Source organism: Manduca sexta, chromosome 21, assembly GCF_014839805.1.
Source record: "Manduca sexta isolate Smith_Timp_Sample1 chromosome 21, JHU_Msex_v1.0, whole genome shotgun sequence".
Classification (NCBI taxonomy): Eukaryota; Metazoa; Arthropoda; class Insecta; order Lepidoptera; family Sphingidae; genus Manduca; species Manduca sexta.
Window position 1 is genome coordinate 6,451,102 of NC_051135.1, and position 20,129 is coordinate 6,471,230.

At 35.9% G+C, this 20,129-nt stretch overlaps 2 protein-coding genes across 3 annotated transcripts in view; both read right to left on the reverse strand.

Annotated features, from left to right (window-relative positions):
* LOC115445018 (lachesin) overlaps window positions 1-14,930 on the reverse strand; it is an 87,848-nt gene extending 72,918 nt beyond the window's left edge. For both annotated transcript variants that reach the window (XM_030171069.2, XM_030171058.2), the window contains exon 1: window positions 14,854-14,930. In XM_030171069.2, coding sequence (XP_030026929.2) covers window positions 14,854-14,917 — 64 coding nt within the window. In that variant the 5' untranslated portion in view covers window positions 14,918-14,930. The remainder of the gene's footprint in view (window positions 1-14,853) is intronic.
* Window positions 467-3,643, reverse strand: LOC119190031 (probable ATP-dependent RNA helicase DDX28). Its single transcript, XM_037441019.1, has 5 exons — window positions 3,022-3,643; window positions 2,260-2,531; window positions 1,834-2,006; window positions 1,079-1,355; window positions 467-892 (listed from the first exon to the last, which is right to left on the reverse strand). The coding sequence occupies exons 1-5, from the start codon at window positions 3,530-3,532 to the stop codon at window positions 701-703; spliced, it is 1,425 nt and encodes a 474-aa protein (XP_037296916.1). The 5' UTR covers window positions 3,533-3,643; the 3' UTR covers window positions 467-700.
* Window positions 14,931-20,129: the final 5,199 nt, after the last annotated feature.

Sequence of the window (20,129 nt, forward strand, 5' to 3'; positions counted from 1 at the left end):
TTCTGCAACATCCTATATTATGTGTGATTTTTAATATAACTACAAAACGTAGTGAATTATATATTCCAATGCTATACAGTGTGATGTTATTTTTATAGTTATTGTACTCTTGTATTTTGAACTTCAAAGTGTTCATGATTGTAAAGTCCCGAGTGTGTAAAATTTAGTCAATTTCCAAAATAGACTTAGAATGTACTATATGTGAGAGGCGTAATAAAATGTGTGAACAAGTTCTTTTTTACTTTTTTATAACTACAGCATGGAGACTAGGGCTATGAATACAATGCAGTTGAACAATTGTTTTATTATCACAACTATAAAGTGCAAATTCCTGTAATGGGAAGTTGCGTGATCCGTTCCTAGAAGTTCCACAATTATGTTACTCATTTCCTGAATACTCTAGCTAACCATGGAACTGCCTATAGTGACCCCCATCATATAATTGAAATAATTAAAAATAATACAATTTCTATATCATACACTATTTATTATATGGCTATAAAACTTACTAAAAGATGTTCACAGTAAATGTTTTAGGACACTCATTCCTGACAAGTTATTTTTACACATTTAATGACCAAGACAAAATTCTATAAAATAGAATAATTCCTACAAAGCCAGGTCTACTTAAGCACTGCTCCTGGCGAGTGTGCCACCCATCTTCACAATCCTATCTTCAATAATCTTACGAATATTAGCATTAACACTTGGCAACTCCCCATTCTTCCTCACAGACGCTCTCTATTTTCTGCACCATTTGGATTTCACGCGGCCAAGCAACGAAGTTAGTAACAGAACAGTCTTCAGGAGATCCGATGCGCCCAGTTCTACCACATCTATGTATGTAGTCTGCCGTGTATAGTGGAAAGTCGTAGTTTATTACATGTTGTGTCTGGAAAAAAAAATATTTAAAATTATTAAACATTGTTCTTAGCTAATACAAATATTAATCAATAAACAAAAAATTAAGAATGGTGGCGCAGTGGCCCCAAAATATTCTAACTCTTCCATAAATGATCTAAATAGATTTGTCATATTTCTAGTCAAAATAGGACCACAGTAAAGGCTTTTATCTCACCCTTATAGTATCTAATCCTCTAGCAGCTATATCAGTGCAAGACAGAACATTGACTTTCCCACTCTTGAACTGTTCAAATTTTCCAATCTTCAATGCCACAGCCATCTGTCCATTAATATTGATACATTCAACATTATTCTCATTCAAAAACATCGACACAAAGTCACATGTGGCTGTCTTGTTACTGAATATCATCACTGGACGTTTCAAATTGACATCTGCTTGAACTATCTTGAGCAGTTCTGACGGTTTCTGAGCTTTACCTAGACGGATGAACCTGAGAATAAAAATAATAATATGATAGAGTGTAAAGTTATTTACAATATAATATGTATTAGAATGCAGAGCAGATCATCTGTATCCCCAAATTACTATTAGCAACACGTAATAAGTCCATGTACACTGGTACAATGATCTCTTGACAAAACATAGCCTACTTACTTCATTGCAAGCTTATTGCTTTTATATGGGCATAAACAATTTACCCCATCACACCTGATGGTAATTAGAGCAGTTTCCAGACAGTTTTATCGGACAAGAGATGATTACCCTTTACCAGTCAACACAATTATGACAGCAAACATGCTTAGTCTAATCTCGAAAACAACAATAACATTGGTCACCATGGATGATTATATACCTTGTGTATGGTGGTCGCTATATAGGCATATACCTATATCCTATCTATCTTTGGTGATTGCTATAATAAAAGCTTTAAATCAACCTTTACATCTGAATCTATTCATAATACTTACTTATGTGGTATATGAGGCAATAATCTGTGTATATTGGATGTGGTGACAGTCTTCAAAGACTCAGGGGCTACAAAAGAGTTAACTGTTTCTGGTAATTCATGAGGCATCGTGGCACTGACCAGTGTAAGCTGACATCCTACTGGAGGCACTTGAATATCTACTTTGTATTGTATCTGAAAAGGTGCAAAATACAAAAATAAATTGTAGAATCAAACTCTAAAAAACTCATTATTTTATATTTTTGTAAACAAGTTAAAATATGAATACATAGCTTAAGCTATATGGTGTTAATTTGCCAGTCCTAAACTTAACACCCATTAAACATAAAAAGTCAATATATATAGAAGCCGTCTAAATATGTTCATTGACAAATATTTCTTAAACATTATGAAGGCGTAAAATTTATAAAAGGATGTTCACACTCACAGAAAACTTCTTCAACAGATTTGACACTTTATTGATAAAACTATCGTCCAACAGTGTATCAGCCTCATCAAGTACCATGTGATGAACATTTTGTATCTTGTATATGCCAGTTGTGACAAGCTTGCTGTACGCTCCCAGGGTTGTCACAAGCACATCGCAGTACTCTATCGGAGGGTTGATCATCTTCTGTTTGGTTTTACCACCAATTAGGGTTGTCACATTTAAATTCAGAGTCTGTGCTAGGTTTTCGGCTACTTCACCAATTTGGGTTGCTGGAAAAGTTTAATACAATATTATTTAAAAGCTTTTGATTTTTTTTTATTAAATATACCATAGATATATTTTTGTTAGAGCACTGCTAATTATTTCTTAGGCTATTGTATATGCTTAAGCCTCTTAACCAGCCTCTTAGCCCAGTATTTCACAGACCTATTGCTAGGTACAGGCCTCTGCTACTACTAAGAGGTTTTAGGCCTTAGTCCAGCACACTAGCCTGATGCGGTTTAGTTAACTTCATATATTTTTGAAATAGTTGTTGAAATTTTTTCCAAAGGTAAGATACAGAACTAGTAGTATACCAGTAGTGGGCTTTGGAGGAATGCGATTGAGTAACCACCCAAGGCCTAGCTCTACAAGAGGCAAAAAAACTACATTATATTCCTTCAGCAGTTGGTTGATGACGCTTCGCAAATATGTACAGCTCAGAGCCTTTTACATTACCTAAGAATTCTACTAATACTGTATAACATGAATAAAACTCACCTAACTCTCTACTAGGCGTTATAATAACCGCAAGCGGGCTGTTGAAATCCTCTTTCACACTCGGTTTCCACTCCAAAATATGTTGAAAAATCGGCAGAAGATACGCAAGCGTTTTACCACATCCAGTTTCTGCTGTGATTACGGTATTATTGCCATTCAATATTGACGGTATTGCCTTTGCCTGTATAGCTGTCGGTAAAGTAAAGCCAGATTCCAACATAATCTGTATTAGTTTCGGATTTAATCCAATTTCATCGTAACTCTTCCTATAAATAGACGGTTCTATACTTTTATTTGCATTGCCGTGGATTATAAAGTAATCTTGCTTTGATTTTGGATGGTTCCAGCCCTGCGAAGCTAGCTTTATTCCCTCAAATTTGCTGTAAGTTTGACCCTCGTAGTGGTTAAATTCCGGCCTTTTGCAGGTTATGATTGGCAATTTCTTCTTGGCTCTCTGAATACTGTAATATCTGCAGTAGGATGTGTTTATAATTTGACGTACTTTGGACATTTTATATTTAAAAAGAATTGTATTTAATTTACACGCCTGGAACACAAACTGGAGGAAATAGATTCTCACTTATGACATGTTTTGCATCATGTAAATGTGACAACTGTCAAATTTGACATAATTAGTGTAACGTTTAGTTTCTCCAAAACATTACAATGGCAAAAAAAAAATCTTTTTAATGCTTTGAATGACGAGATTAGCTTGCCGTATGCCTGATGGTAAGCGATACGACCGGCCATAAACAGTAGAAATACCACCCAACACCTTGAATTACAAAGTATTATTTGGTATTCCACCGCGTTCGCCATCCTGAGACATAAGATGTTAAGTCTCATTATGTCCAGTACTTATACTGGCTACTAGTGATGTAACGAATATTCGCATTCGCATTCGTATTCGCGAATATTCGCATATTTTTGGATATTCGCATTCGCATTCGCATTCGCAAAATTTCTGCGAATGTTTTGCGAAAGTCAATATCAGAAAAAAAATATTTGAAGATAATAGGAGACTGCCTCGGTGGCATAGTTCTACTGCATGTGCGGTACGGCAGCGCTCTGAGGTCAACACAAAATTATTTCGTTTACTTTAATAAAGCTTAAAAATTCAATTCTCATTAGAACTTGTAACACAATAGCAAGTAAGAAATTAAAAGCATTTAAAAGAAACAAAAACAAATTCTTCTATAATTTTTTATCAGTCTTTACATAACTTTTTAATGTTTAGATAATTATCATCTTGAATAAATATCTAAAGAATATATTAAATAAACTAAAACAATATTCTTCTACAATAAAGTATAACTCTTTCTTAAAACATACCAATTAATAAACTATTTAGCCATAGAAAATTGGCGCCAAATTTGAACAAAAACTAAACATTCGCATTCGCATTCGCATTCGCGAATGTCGGTAGCAGATATTCGCATTCGCATTCGCATTCGCGAATGTTCAAAAAATGACATTCGTTACATCACTACTGGCTACAATGTCCTTCAAACCGGAATACATAATTAGTCTCAGACAAAACGTCATCTTTTCGACTTGTCTTTATCGCACTCTGTTGGGGTTGGAGCAAACTACAATTATCTAAGTATATACCCTTAATTTGAAATTCTATGCCAATCGTGTTATAAAACTCACACGAATAATTACCAACCGAGCTGACAAACCAAGAAGCGCTCCATAGCCCATATCCAAACCTACTAAAGAACCAGCAGCCGACATCGAAACCACCCGAAGTCTGAATAACAAATCACTGCTTGGAATAGGTACTACATAATACATGAAAAGATTAATGATGGTGGATGAAGCGCGAGAAGTATGGCAGAATCGTGCAAAATGACAATCCATGGTCTGCCTACCCCTATGGGATAGAGGCGTGATACTATGTATGTATGTATGTATGTTTTCTAAATAGATGGCGCTAGCGTCGTACATTGTTTTACACTGACCTTCGTAGAGAGAAATGCTTATCACTTACTTTACTTTCAACCAGGTACTTACTAACTACTACTACTACTACTAACCCTGCCCTGAAGGAGGTGGAGGCCAAGAGGGCCTCCTTACGGCGAGCCGCTGTAGAGGAGTGGCGTCTCAGGCTGGAGGCCCCGTCAGCGGGGCTTCGGGCCGTCGCGGCGTGCGTCCTGTCTTTGCAGAGTGGCTGGACAGGCGCCACGGCGCGGCAACATTTAGATTGACACGAGTGCTTACCGGGCATGGGTGCTTCGGTGAGTTCCTGTGTCAGATAACAGGACGGAGGTTAGCGCCGTATGTCACCATGGTGACAACCGCCTGCGGGATACAGCCCAACATACGTTGGAGTCTTGCCCAGCCTGGGACGATGAGCGCAGCGCTCTTGTGTCAGTCGTCGGAGGAGATCTCTCGCTGCCGGCTGTGGTCGCTTCCATGGTCGGCAGCCAGGAGGCCTGACGTGCGGTAGCCCACTTCTGCGAGGCGGTCATTTCGCAGAAGCAGAGCGCCGAGAGGGATCGGGAGAGGGCCGATCCCTCCCGCCGTCAAAGGAGACGTAGGAGACGCCGGGTGGACGACTGACCGGCGTCTCCCGCCCTGTGGAATGGGGACGTTGGAGAATACCACCACGGTAAACCCCTGCCTGTCGTAAGAGGCGACTAATAGGGGCCACGAAGGGGATCGTCGGCGGGCAGCAGGGGGCTGTCCGCCCTTGTGCATTTTGTGCATTTCTTGCACAAATTTTCGGTTGACCCCGGGATGGAAGGCAGTGTGGCGTTGACCTCATGCTACCGTTGACGCTGAGAGCGTTCTTCGGTGCGAGGGGCTTAGGAGCCCCACATTTAGGAGACGGGCCTCAAGGCGGCACCGCGCAGGGGCGGCCGCGGACGAAGACTCGGACCTGCTGTCTCGGGAAGCCCGCAGTCGTCCCTTATGCGCCGAAGAGGGTCAACACGGAGTTTTAGTTGGTAGGCCGTTGCTTAGGAATTAGGCTAGGTTCATTGGTTAGACTCAGCCCGACCGCCGCCCGAGGGTCCCGGGCCGCTTCAATTGTCGGGTCGTAAGGCAACGGTTACCCCAACACAACCGCTCAGTCGCCCCCCGCGAAGACTGGGCGGTAGTAATAAGGGACTTTCTCCGCGAAAACAAAAAAAAGGTACTTATCCCCTGATTTCTAATAAGTTATTCTCCTTTCGTGAAGCAAATATCTAACCAACAATCTACCTACGTACCTGAAATTGCCTGCTTCCTTCTAAGTAGATTTCACCCATCCTGCTACAATAGTTGTAGTGATTAGTTTAGCCTTCCCGCACATGGAAAAATAGCCTATCGTTAACACAGATAAGACGCAGTTCTAGGAACGTCACAAGGTCAAGAGTCTAATCCCAATCCAAGAGTATAAAAATTACACAATTCCACTAAGGGGGTATCAAAAATCGTCAAAAATTGCGTTACGTAATACTTGAACGGCCTCTAAGAAACAAATTTTTGAACCATAATTAACCAAACCTTGATATTTTTCGCGCATGAGAAGCTATAAATCTATGGTACCAAAGGATATACAAGGCCTGATCCCACGCCCCAAGCATGGCAACGTAGCATAGGCATAGGCCGCTAAACGTATTTTTAGAAGCTATCTATTGGAAATTTATAAAGCAAATAGAAAAAAAAACCAACATTTTCTTTCTCTAATATATTATATTTATTTTAGTTAAGTATTTAATTGTTTTATTTTGTGAATGTTGTTTCATTAATTTCGTTTTGAAGTTGTTTATTCCATGCATATCGTCCCAACACTATTAGATAGACAATTTAATAGGGAATATTTTGGTACTTTCTTTCAAAAACTACTTCAAATTGATTATTAAATAAATATATTCGTAAATCTGCATATTCTTGCCCGTAATTCATGGGCCGTAAATATATGGAACGAATACTCACCGTTGCTCGGAAAATGACCTTAAAATTTGGAATATATTTAGAATATAGAAAATTCTCTGGCATAACTATCACCGAAGACAAAAGATACCAAACAGTAGTTGAACACTTGTTACCATTGTACTTGTATAAGTATAATGTAATTGTTTTTGTACTTAAAAGACACACTTACTTATATAAAGTAGAAACACCGATTCATAATATAAATCACTTTTTGTATTACATTATAAAGTAGAAATACCGATTCATTACGTAAAATAGTATGGTAGGATACCTTCAGGGACGGGTCTGAGTAGCTACCTTAGTGCAACAAGATACCCAGAGGCGGCTCTAGCTCATGTGCCGCCCGTGTGCAATCAAATCCTTCGCGCCCCTTAGGAGACAATGTAATCTTTAATAATTTTGATACTTAATATTAAATCAAAAGTTATTGTGTAAAGTTAAGAAACAGCTTGCAGTCCTTAGCACGGGCGCAGGTTGTTTGAGAAAGCCAGTGTTGCGAGCGACGCATGTCTCTTTGAAGGTGTCGTGTCTGGCGCCCCCTAACACATGACGCTCGTATGCTGCGCACATTCTACACAATAGGTAAAGCCGCCTCTGAAGATACCCCGCCGTGCCGTATGCGCCGAAGAAGGCTACCGCGGGTGTCCATGTCTTTCCATCGAAGTTATGTCTCAGGTACTCTTGCTTTGTCCACCCGGCTAATAACTTTAAATATGTGTAAACCATTACGGTCTGCTACTCATCGCGAATCTGCCAATCTACCAACATAAAAATATAGTCATACATATCGTAATCTTGACAATAATAATATTATGTTCATAGACGTTTCGTGACAGAGGAAGTAGCACACACCACGCCTTTGCCTAAAAAGAGGTAGGGATGGGTGCAATCAGGGCACCCACTATCCGCAATTTGCGTTCCGTCCCATTATATTATAATAGCGGATGAGGCTATCGCCATATTTGTAACAGATTCTAAATTCCGGGTTGATACTGAGCAGAATATTCGAACCCAGGGCTTCAGAGCGGTGTAGGTAGTACCGCGCATGCAATACACCTACGGCACCGAAGCAGAGGATACAAAAATGTTAAACAACTTACCGTATCCGATGTGTAAGAACGATTTAAAATTAGTGTAAGACCTAATGTTTATTGTAGTTAAACTCCGTTTGTCGTCAGTGTGATGTTAGACGTTCATGGTGCGGTCCCCGAAATTGTTATTGCTTACCGTGAAAAATATATTTAATGATTAATTCATGTGCTTAAATTTGCAAACAGGTAATTATTCTTTATTTAAATAAATAAAATATACTCATGATTTTTAATTGGCATAGAAGCCCAGGCTTTTCTTCATTTGATTTTAGTCGTCCGTGATTATTATATTTTTATCAAGTGTGTATAATGAATTGGAGTAAAATGGTAATTTGATTATACAATTTTTCATGCAGTTTTTAATTAATTTTATTGTATATAAATATTACGTTTTATGTTAATGTTTATAATTAAAAGAGTTCGCGGTGCAGTTTAGAATCAAAGAGCCTAGCACCGAGACCTAGGGATATGTTTTTTTTTTATGATTTCGTAAGCTAAGTGTGTTTTATTATAATCATAATACTAGTGGGTAATACAAAAATGGTCTCAAAGTGGGGCAAACATACGTAAGACGAGGCAGTATGGTCGATAGACTACATACAGCCTATCCTCTGGACGGATTAAAAAAATTAAAGCGGGCAAGAATTAAATTAAAAAAATAAAAAAAAAATAATTTAATTTAATTTTAATTTTATTTTATGTTGATTCTCTATTGTTTGAAAATAAATATTTTAATACTTATTAGTTATATACAATCGCATGTAGTCTTCACCTTTAATTACAATGGCATTAAGTTAATCTATCAATATTTTTAAATTTCATTCATGTATTGGTGCACATTGGTTGGTGATCAATAAAAAAAAAAAAAAAGATTACGTTTTTTATACATAGCGCCCTATCGCTGACTTTTCGAAGGTATGTGTGTATTTATTTAATCAGGTTCCCAGGTACCTACATCAGGTAACATGAATAAAAACATAACAAATAGAATGACCACATGTTTACATTTATTACAGATGTAAACATTATTATAACATTAATGAAAAACTTAATGTTACTGCAATACGTAAAATTGACGGCAACTTAAAATAAGAAAGCCAATATCATTTCACTTTAATCTTTGGTAAACAAATTGTAACGATAACAACTAAATAAAACAGAAACAGTCTGATGTTAACCTGAGGAATCGGTTGAACGGTTTACCAGTAGCGAAGGGTAATTAAAAAAGGAACTCGAGGCAAAAACCTATTTTATTATTAACATATACCAATTTAACAGAAAACTAAAGCAAACGTTAATAAACCTAAAGGGGAAGCTGGGAGGAATAGGGACGTATCGTTTCACTACTGCGGTTTACATAACTCGAAATTTATATTATTTAAGTATCAAGTATAATTGGCCAAAACAACGAAAGAGAACAACATACGTAAGGGTACAAGGAAACAAATCAGGAAAATCTGACAAAAATGTGTTTGAAATGTGATGTCGCTCCAGCTTGCTGAAGCCAGGTTTTCTAAATATCCAACGAAATTTTGTAGGGCAGGAATGAAGAAGTACTGCAACATATCCATGTATCATAGGGAATTTAGATTACTGTGTTTTTTCCGACCTCCACAAAAAGTACCGAGCCAATGATACCGCTCTGCTAGAGCAGCCCAAACCGATACATTAGGAGAATGCAACGGTTACTCGTAATTAATCTTGGGATTTCAATTAAATCGTGTAAAAGAGTCGCTTCGAAACTTCCGTCGAAATAATGTTGCAGAATTATTATTTTTAAATATTCGCATACGCAGGGCGCGTGTCCCTCTTCTGTAAAACACTCCATAGTTGACAAACCAAAACTGCTATCATTTGACACCACCCCAGAAACGACGAGAGGAATCACGTCCTTTTGAGCAATAAATAAAAGATTATTTTGAACATTTTCTACTTAATAACACTTAATGTTCTATCACATTAATAGTTATTATTTTAAACGTGTTTATTTGCGGTCGAGACAATTATTAACAACACTGATGGTAAGCTATTTAAACTTAATTAGGTAGCACCTACTTATAATAACATAATAATTTACAATGTATTGCTGTAATTATAATAATAAAAGGAAGTTAGCGGTTTTAGTCGGCAAGGATAAATTGACTACTACTGGTAAATAGATGCTGATTAAATTTATATGTATGTATACTATTATATAAAGCTAAAGGGTTTTTGTTTATACGCGCTAATCTCAGGAAATATCAGTTCCAATCGAAAAATTATTTTAGTGTCGGATAGCCCATTTATCGAGGATGGTTATAGGATATATATTATCACGCTATGACCAATGGGAGCCGAGCAGTAATGAAAAATTTTGCAAAAACGGGGAAAATGTATTGTTCTTGAGAGCTTCCGTTGTGCGCGCTGAGTAAAAGTACGAGAACTGAGTAACGTATAAAAATAATTGTAACAAAAAATTAGACCGCCTTCAAAAACCACACCAAACCATAAAATAATTTCACATAACAGGTATATACCGGATACCAATTTTAGAGTCGGTGCTTAATTAAAAATATTAGGACCCTACATTAAAACGGGTGGCAAACTCAGACCACTTTTCCAAATTCTCAGAGGCTAGAGACTGCATACTAGATAGTAGTTAAATATGTTTTAGCATTTCCGAGTCGCATGACGCATCGATTATTTGTAAAAGAATGAATCCTACGTGAGCAGCGACGCGACGGTATGAATGCAAGGTCTTGAACATACCTACCTATTTTTTGGTGGGTTCCACCGGTCTTACGGCCCAATGTCAACACTCGGGAGAAAAGCATCGTCCGGGCGAGCATTGTACTGAGTCCCTAACCCGTGTATGACCTTTTCCATCCAAAACACGCGCCGTAGCCTTCTTCGTCGCATATGGGACGACCCCGAGGTATCTTGTTGCACTGAAATAGCTGCGCGCTAAAATTGATCATCAAATTACCTTGTATGTCCTACACATAGATAAATGACTTTATTTACTCATTGCTCCTACATGACGCAAAACGCAGCTCCTCGTCTTGTTACGCTCGTCGATTGCGTCGGACACTCCCGATTCTAGAGAGCGTCTATAACATTAATTCCCAGAATATCTCGATACAGAATCAAGGTACTGTTACTGTCGCAAATGGAGAACAGATTAAGTGCTGCGGAATTGGAAATATTTCAATAAACATTCGAGAACGTGGTCAACAATATTAGTGATGTTGCTTATATACCAGATTTGAAAGCTAGTTTGTTATCTGTATATAAAACTGTTGAAAAGGGTTTTATTTGTGTTTTTGATAAAATGGATGTAACTTTTATAAATCTGATACTTTTAATTTTACAGGTGAATCTGTTGCACAAGCGTCGACATGTTGTTTACTGTACGTTATAGATGGTACAGTAATTTTTAGCGAGAAAGTGTAGGATAATTTTGTGACACAAGATGTGCACTCTGGCTGTCAGGATAGTTATCAAATTTGGCATAAGAGGTTAGGACATTTGTGTCGTATAGGCATGAACCAACTGAAAAATCACAAGGTAGGTATAAAGTATACAGGAGTAGATAAAACTAGTTGTATCGCTTGCGTGGAAGGTAAACAAGCAAGAAAACCTTTCAAAAGGTTAGCGTTTAATAGGGCTACTTCCCTTTGGAACTGATCCATATGGATTTGATGGGACCGGTGTCTACAACTTCTTTTCAAGGAAATAGATATATGTTGACAATAGTAGACGATTATACGCGAAAAGTGTTTGCTTATTTTATTTCTTCTAAAACAGAAGTCAAAGATATATTTTGTGTGTTTCAATGTTTTGTTGAAAATCAGTTAGATAAAACAATTAAAGCAATTAGGACTGATGGAGGTAAGGAGTTCGTGAATAAAGAGTTTGTTGATTATCTTGCTTCAAAAGGTATTGAACATCAAACAACGACGCCTTATAGTCCTCAGCAAGTTGGAGTAGCGGAACGCACCCATCGTTCGGTTACAGAAAAGGCAAGAACGTTGCTAGCTGAAAGTTCACTACCGAAAGCATTCTGGGAAGATGCATTCCAAGTTGCCATTTACCTTAAGAATAGGTCTCCTCATCGAGCCTTAGGTGGACAAATTCCTTATGACAAATGGTATGGACGAAAAGGTGATCTTAGCCATCTAAAAGTATTTGGTTGTAGAGCTCTAGTCCATATACCTTCGTGTCACAGGAAGAAATTAGTGTCAAGGGACAGGAAGCAATTTTCGTCGGTTATTCTGAAAATCCAGGCACTTATATTTTTAGGGACCCTGCTAACCCACGAAAAGTTATTATATCCAGAGATGCAACCTTTTTGAAAATTGCTTTACAGCGCTAAAGCAGAAGCAATCTGAGTCTGTCGCACAGTCAGAATCTATATTGTTATTTGATGAGCAAAAGAGATTGAGTCTGAGTTTGATCATGACTGTCAATTCTATGACTGTGATGAGAATATCAGCCCGGCGGCTGAAGCAACTTTACCAGTAAATCTAGAAAGTGCAAAAGAGTCAGTGACTCTGGAAGAGCGAGAGTCTCTCAGTGACTTAAGGCTGCCTAGTGTGGAAGAAGTGACAGCGAATTTGGAACAGGAATCGCACCCTGAGCGCAGATACCCTTCCAGAGATAGAAAAGCAACAAATTTTATAAAGCTTACAATACGTCAATGGTAGATTCTAATGAACCTACGACATATTACGAAGCTACTCATGCCGATGATGCTGATAAGTGGCAACATGCTATGGTTGATGAGTATAGTTCCTTAAGGAAACTCCATACATGGAATTTAGTAGATAGACCTAACAAAAGGTTATACCATGTAAATGGATTTACAAAATTAAAAGGGATGCTTATGGTAATATTATCAAGTATAAAGCGAGACTCGTCGTCAAAGGTTTTCATCAAGTTGAAAGTGTAGACTACAAGGAGACGTTCGCACCAGTGATTCGTCATTCTTCCCTCCGCACGTTGTTTGCGATAGCTGCAGATATGAAGTTGAGAATGAAGCACTTAGATGTCGATACAGCTTTCCTTAACGGAGATTTAGAAGAAGAAGTTTTCATGGAGCAACCTCTTGGTTTTATTGAAAAGGGTAAAGAAAACAAAGTTTGTTTATTGAAGAAATCTCTTTACGGTCTTAAACAGGCACCGCGAGCTTGGAATAAAAAGTTAAATGAAACGCTTTCTAAAATAGGTTTCATAGGAACTCCTTCCGAACCTTGTGTGTATACTAAACTTTTGGTAAAGAACTTGTAATATTAGGAATCTTTGTTGATGACATAATAGTCTTCTTTAATTCTGATTTGACATTTGACACTGTCAAGAATGATTTGTCGAAATATTTTTCATTAAAAGATCTCGGAATACTGAAATGTTATTTGGGACTACAAGTTGAAAGTGATTCCGAGAGTATAAGGTTGAACCAGCGAAATTATATTCTTTCTATATTAGAAAAATTTAATATGAAGGATTGTAAGGCCGTGGATACTCCATTAATTAAAAGAATATGGAAAAAGAATGGATGGTCAAGTCGGTGAGTCTTATCCTTATCAAAACTTAATAGGATGCCTCATGTATCTAGCGGTAAACACACGACCAGACATCGCTTACGCCACGAGCTATTTAAGTCAATTTAATACGTGTTTTACTAAAGAACACTGGAATGCTGCTAAAAGGATTCTGCAATACCTAAAAGGTACCCTAAACTATTCATTGGTTTACAGGAAGAATAGAGAACCTTTAAAGGTTTTTTGTGACGCAGACTGGGTAAACTGTCCAATCGACAGAAGGTCATACACCGGTTATGTTTACAAGTTAAGTGGAGGTCCAGTATCATGGAATCAAGAAGCAACCTACTGTTGCGTTAAGTTCGGCCGAGTCAGAATATATGGCATTAGCGTCTGCCACGAAGGAAGCGTGTTACTTACGTCGATTTATATACGAGATAACAGGTATACTTTGTTCAATTAACTTAGCTTCTGACAGCCAAAGTGCCATTAATCTTGTTCGAAATCCTGTACACCACAGCAGGACGAAGCATATAGATACTAGGTTTCACTTTATTAGGAAAAGGTATCTAATAATATTGTTAAGTTAGAATATATAAAAGTAACGATATGCCTGCTGATGTACTAACGAAGGCCCTCGGACCTCTAGCACACAAACGATGTGTAGTTAACTTAGGTTTAGAAACTTAATTATTTTATTTGTTTTGTTTCTGTCACAACTGCGATTAAGGGCGGCTGTTGGAGATTGTAACCTTCGTCGTGACTTATTATTTTTATATGTTCTATTTTTAGAACTAATTGTATTTTGTTTGCCATAGTTACTTCTCTTTAGTCCGAAATAAACACTCATGTCAATAACATCTTTTTACTAACTTTATTTAATTACTAAGAACATATACCATATTTACAACATTTATAAATAACGTTTAAAAAACCTTTCGATAGTCTAGACGTGAAAGATCATGAAAAATCAAATTTGATCAGATATAATTCAGGAACGTGCAATAAAAAATTGATCTAATATTGTACTATTAAACATTTAGCAATTCCTATGATCGATTAGTTCTTTTTATAAAAGTGATTCTTGGAAATAGTAATGGTTTTTCATAGCTTCGTTTTCGTTTTTTTTTTGTGATACAACACAATTTGGAAGCGAAGAGTAAACATTTTCAAAAGGGAAGTCGATAATTATATTATATTCTTAACAGAAATTAGTAGCAATTTGTAAGAACTATTAGATTTTTTAGCAAAGTTGGTAATTGTATTATGAACCTTATACCAATGATAATAACTCATACCTGTAACGAAGACGCTAAAAAACGTAGCCAGCCACCAGGCCGCTTTCGTCGACGTCGAATACATGTGTCTTTGGATGAAACAACTGCAACAAAAAAAAACATATAGAAAATGTTACCTACAATATCTCATGATAAACCTTCGGCTTATTGACGATTCTTATAATATTTTTATAAAGGGTGATCAGTTATAATCAAATGATCCTAGAGGTAATTGAAATCTTTTCGGTTAAATACTTAAATAAAAAATATGTACATTGGTGTTACAAAAATGTACGATAAATTGGGTAAAAAGTTGTATAATATTTATTTGGTATTTGTATTTCTAGTCAGATAGATTCGTAATAGAGCGAACATAATTCAAATGGGAGTAAATATTAAATTGCGGTCGGAACTTCCTAGGTGCAGCCGCGGACAAGGAGTAGTAATCTTATTTGATGAATAAAACATATACGCCTCGTTGTTATGGATTCAACAGTTTAAAACGTTGTTTCTACTCATGGGATCAAACAATGTTTCTCTTAAAAATCTTTTAAGTGTTGTGTTACTTTATCTTTCAGGTATAACTATTTGTTGCTTGCGGCTTCATTTTTATAGAAGTCGTTTTTTATAAAATGTTACTAATTTTACTCAACAGTACTAAATCTGCAAATGACCCGTCAGAATTGGTCATGTCTTTAAACATTTAACCTATCATACTAAGACAGAAAATAAAATAATAAGTGTGTTTAGATTTTGTAAGGTAAGAATACAGTTATAAAGTTAAAATAGAGTGAAGCACATTTAATAAAGTAAAATAAAATATGTATATTTGTAGTAGTATTACCGACCTTCAATGATTATTATTTGGCAAACGTCTTTATGGCAATGAATAAGTATAATTATAAACAAACAACAATCCTCTCTGAATATTCAAGGTTCAATGGTCCCGAATTTTCTATAAATGGCAAGTGCTAAAACGTCAACTTAAAGTAATCAAACATGAAATAAATATTTACCGATTTCAATATATGTCAGTGTTGTGTAATTATTTGTACAAAACATTTTTTTATTTATTTTTATAAAGCTGTATTTGATGTAATTTTTTATATTGGCAAAGTCAAGCCACTGCACCTGATGGTAAGTGGCGTGGAGTTCGGGTAGAATAAGAAGAAACTAAGTATTACAAGTCTAATTTTTAAGCGCTCTACTATTTGAATCTTGACGCTGGTAAATACTTCAACGACGTATACAAGTAATGTGTTTTATTACAAGTATATGCAGGTGGTGTAGCTGTATTTGTTTTTTCTTTGAATGACTAGATGAGCTTGCAGTTCGCCTGATGGTAAGCGATACGACCGCCCATAAACACTAGAAACACCATCGAACACCTTGAATTACAAAGTATTGTTTGGTACATCACCGCGCTCGCCATCCTGAGACGTGAGATTTTAAGTCATTCATTTATTACAGCATGATTACGATGCGCGGAGGTCTCGGTTTCGATCCTCGGGACGGACAATGTGATATTGGGTTTTCTACTAAGTATCAGCAAGGAGTTTAATCTTTACCCGATATGGCGATAGGCTAGCCCTCTATCACATCATGGTGCCAATTATGCACTGCGGAAAGTTCGTGCACCAGTTGCGCCTCAGTCTACCCCATAAGGGATAAAAGGTATGAGTGTGTGTGTGTATTCATATGGTATCAAATTTTATTTTAGTCTATACGGCTTGACCTACTATATTGTGTCTGATATAACTTAATAAGCATTTAATATACTACAAACTTAAAAGCAAACACCGTACATATAATACATTTTTAATAAAAAAAATATACTTTTATTTGAATAACACCTTAAAAATAACGAGCGCTTACAGCAAAAAATTATAAAGACAAAGAAGAACGAAACAAAAAGTGTGTAAATAAAAATGGGTTCATTATAATTATTTCAGAAATCTTCGGAACCATCAACCGCAATAATATCTCCTTCGAAATAACAAGAAATGGATCAACAAAGAGGTTTCCTCAAAGGAAATGAAGCTTGATCCTGACGCTGATAATAATTTGAGTTTCATTGAAACGGATGGGTTGAAATTTATTCGTATTTTTCTGTACTATTGGATTTAATACGGTTGCGTCTGTGACTATATTTATATTTGAATTATCTTATTGTTTGGGTATAAGGGAAAACTACTGATTCGCTGAATACATGAATAGCGACAAATATTACATAAACAAAACTTGTTTTTGGTCGTGGCTCTGCCCGCATAAGACCTATTCCGGAATATAGGGTCGACTGTGTAGTTTACCGGGATAAATAGCCTGTATGTTATTTAGGGTATGGTTTTTACTTGGGTAAATTTCATCCAAATCCGTTCAGCTATTTCTGTATCTACCTATACTAGCAAACATCCAAACATGTTCGCAAATATAATATTAGGTACTGATATTTACATACAAATACAACTTTGGAATATTGTTTAAACCTACTGTTTCTGATTGAATACAGTGAATATAATATAGTCTCATAATATAGGTAATAATATAATTTCACATCTCAGAAAATATAATATTAAAATCAGAGCGGTCTTTTTAAAAAGGTTGCCTTTGAAAACTTCCCTAAAATTAAACACAGAAGGAGACGCAGTTAAAGTAAGTAAAGGTGCACAGCGTCAGTCGAGACTAAGTAGCAAGACAGTACTTGTGAAGGATAATGTATTCATTATGTGATGCTGGTCCGTTATTCTTCCTTATTATTCAGGGTACGCCATTTTTAAATAAATCAATAAGACCTTGTCGCGTCTAAAACTTAAGATGTTAAGTAATCTTTTAATAAGGAAGTTATGTCACATGATTGTTTGCATTTTAAAGTACTTGATGTCAAGATAACGTAGTTATTTATTAGCAAATATTCGTATGTTTCGTATGATTTTTTTTGCGAAGTTTTAAATTTAGGCAATGATTTTGTGCAAAAGCGTTTTAGTTTTACGAATCTGACGACAATAAAAATCAAATGGAAAATCAGGGAATGCGAAATAGTTGATATAAATAAGCGTTTCTAAAATAAATTCCATTTCTCGTCACTCAACATTCAGCGCGAGCCACAATTTTATTTTAAATGCTTTCACATTTTAAAGACCGCAGTAAAAAGTAAATATAAATTTAAAGTTTGACTTACACTACAATAATCAACAATCGTAGCGTGAAGAAATAAGAATGATGCAGATAAAAACATATCTTCCTTTGTTCAAACGCTTGTTTGACATCCATTATCTTTCTGGTTTATTAGCCAGTATTATCCCACTGCTAGGCAAAACCCTCCCCCTTTACTAAGAAAATACATTACTATCACGGTTTTGATACGGTCGAGATAGGCCGTAAACATAACAATTATCTGAGGGTGTTGTTCGTTGATTAATAGTAAAGCTACACGCAAGCCTGCACACAATATGATTTTTACGGTATTTTCCTTAATAACTTTTGACGAACTAAATACACGACCAAATAGAAAAGTAGGTAGCGAAGCTATAATAACAAGATACATGTAGCAGCTTATAACTGACAGGATATTAGTTGCCGGCACCCAAATTTCTGGAGGCTGGTAAACACACTATCGTTCCAGACTAGGATGTAAATTAATGGGGGTGTGTTATGCTTCAGGCGAAATGTGTAGGCATATGATGTATATATGGACGGGTAGATGACGGGTAACAATAGCCTCTGCTTTCGTGTTTCCTATACGTATAAATAATATGGGTTTCCTTTTAGTATAATACAACGGCTGCTTAAAAAAATATTTTGATATATTTTGGCGTTTTTAATACGATTTATACCTTTTAGTTTCAAATAATGATTTTATTTGCAGGTACAGTAGAATGTTATTAATAAAACCAAATATATTTCGGTATTTTGTAAACGTATGTATCATAATTTTTGCATACCTACTCAAATATGTAAATGAATACAACTTTTACATTTTTGTAATTCCCCAGACGTAGACTCAAAACCTCGAATCGAGAAGCCGTCACATTAACGTCCTTTACAAATAACATACAATTAATTATGTCTAACATGAGATGACTATCCCATCTCATTAACGATACTCATAAAATGTTAATTTAATTTTGTCACGCGGAATGCGGTTTAGCAGTTCAATGCACATCTTAGTTACTTATATGTAGTTCTTACTTATCTTTAAGAACTGGTATGGCATAGCTTACTTTATTTTTAAACTTGTAATTGTAAACAAGTTATAAACACTTATGGGAGACATTGTTGCCTTTCTGGTCAGGTTGGTACTTTTTTCTGTAGTGCGCATTACTAGTAATCTAAATGGAATTCTTCGTAGCAGATTGTAAGCGTCCTTGCGAGGTCATGGATGTGCGCCGACCGTTTTATATATAACGTTTCGTACACATTGCGGTATTTTAATCTGTCTACGCTATCATGAATTTTAACGTGTGTAGACTTTAAGTAAACAGAAAGTAAAAAAGTGCCCCAAATTAAATATTAATATATTTTATTTATTTGCGTTGTTTTTATAATAATGTCATGCAAACAGTTTTCATATAAGCTTTTTTTTTAAATTAACGACACATTTCTAAAATGACATATTGTAACTTTTTTTTCAATCTTTATAAAACTCATATAAAATAGGTATTTATTCACTCAACGGGTGTAACGATGAGAACTCACAGTAACGTCTCTCTCTAATCACGATCACGCGATGGATTGCCAGCTTGTGGTCTTCAATTCTAATTAATAATGAACTTACATACATTTGATTAAATTGTTCATGTAAATCGTGGAGTCTAACAAATAATGAATTCAAAGCATTGATCAATTTATTGGACAAATATAGAAATATACAAATAAAAATATATTTCTTTTATTTTTGTGGGATTTTTAGGGTGCAAATTTAAAAATGTTTGTTTATTTCATAATGTAAAACTACATGAAAATTTATTTTCTTCGTTTATATTATTGTATATTGTAAATTTCTGCAAAGTTTTAATACAATAGGTAACATCGGTGTTTTCGCATACAGCTCTTAACGTCTGCGAGATATAGACTTTAAACTTTAAAGGTATTTCGAAGACTGAACAAAATGGAATAGATAAAGGTTATTAGTAGTAGATAACACGACCAGATTGTTGCATTGCTAAAACGATAGAAATAAGCGCGTATTGTCTTGGTTAGTTATTTAGGTCACACAATTAACAATTACTATTCCTTTTTCAAAACCGAAAGACTTAATCGGTTTTAAAAATCTTAATTCGAAATTCGAATTCATGAAA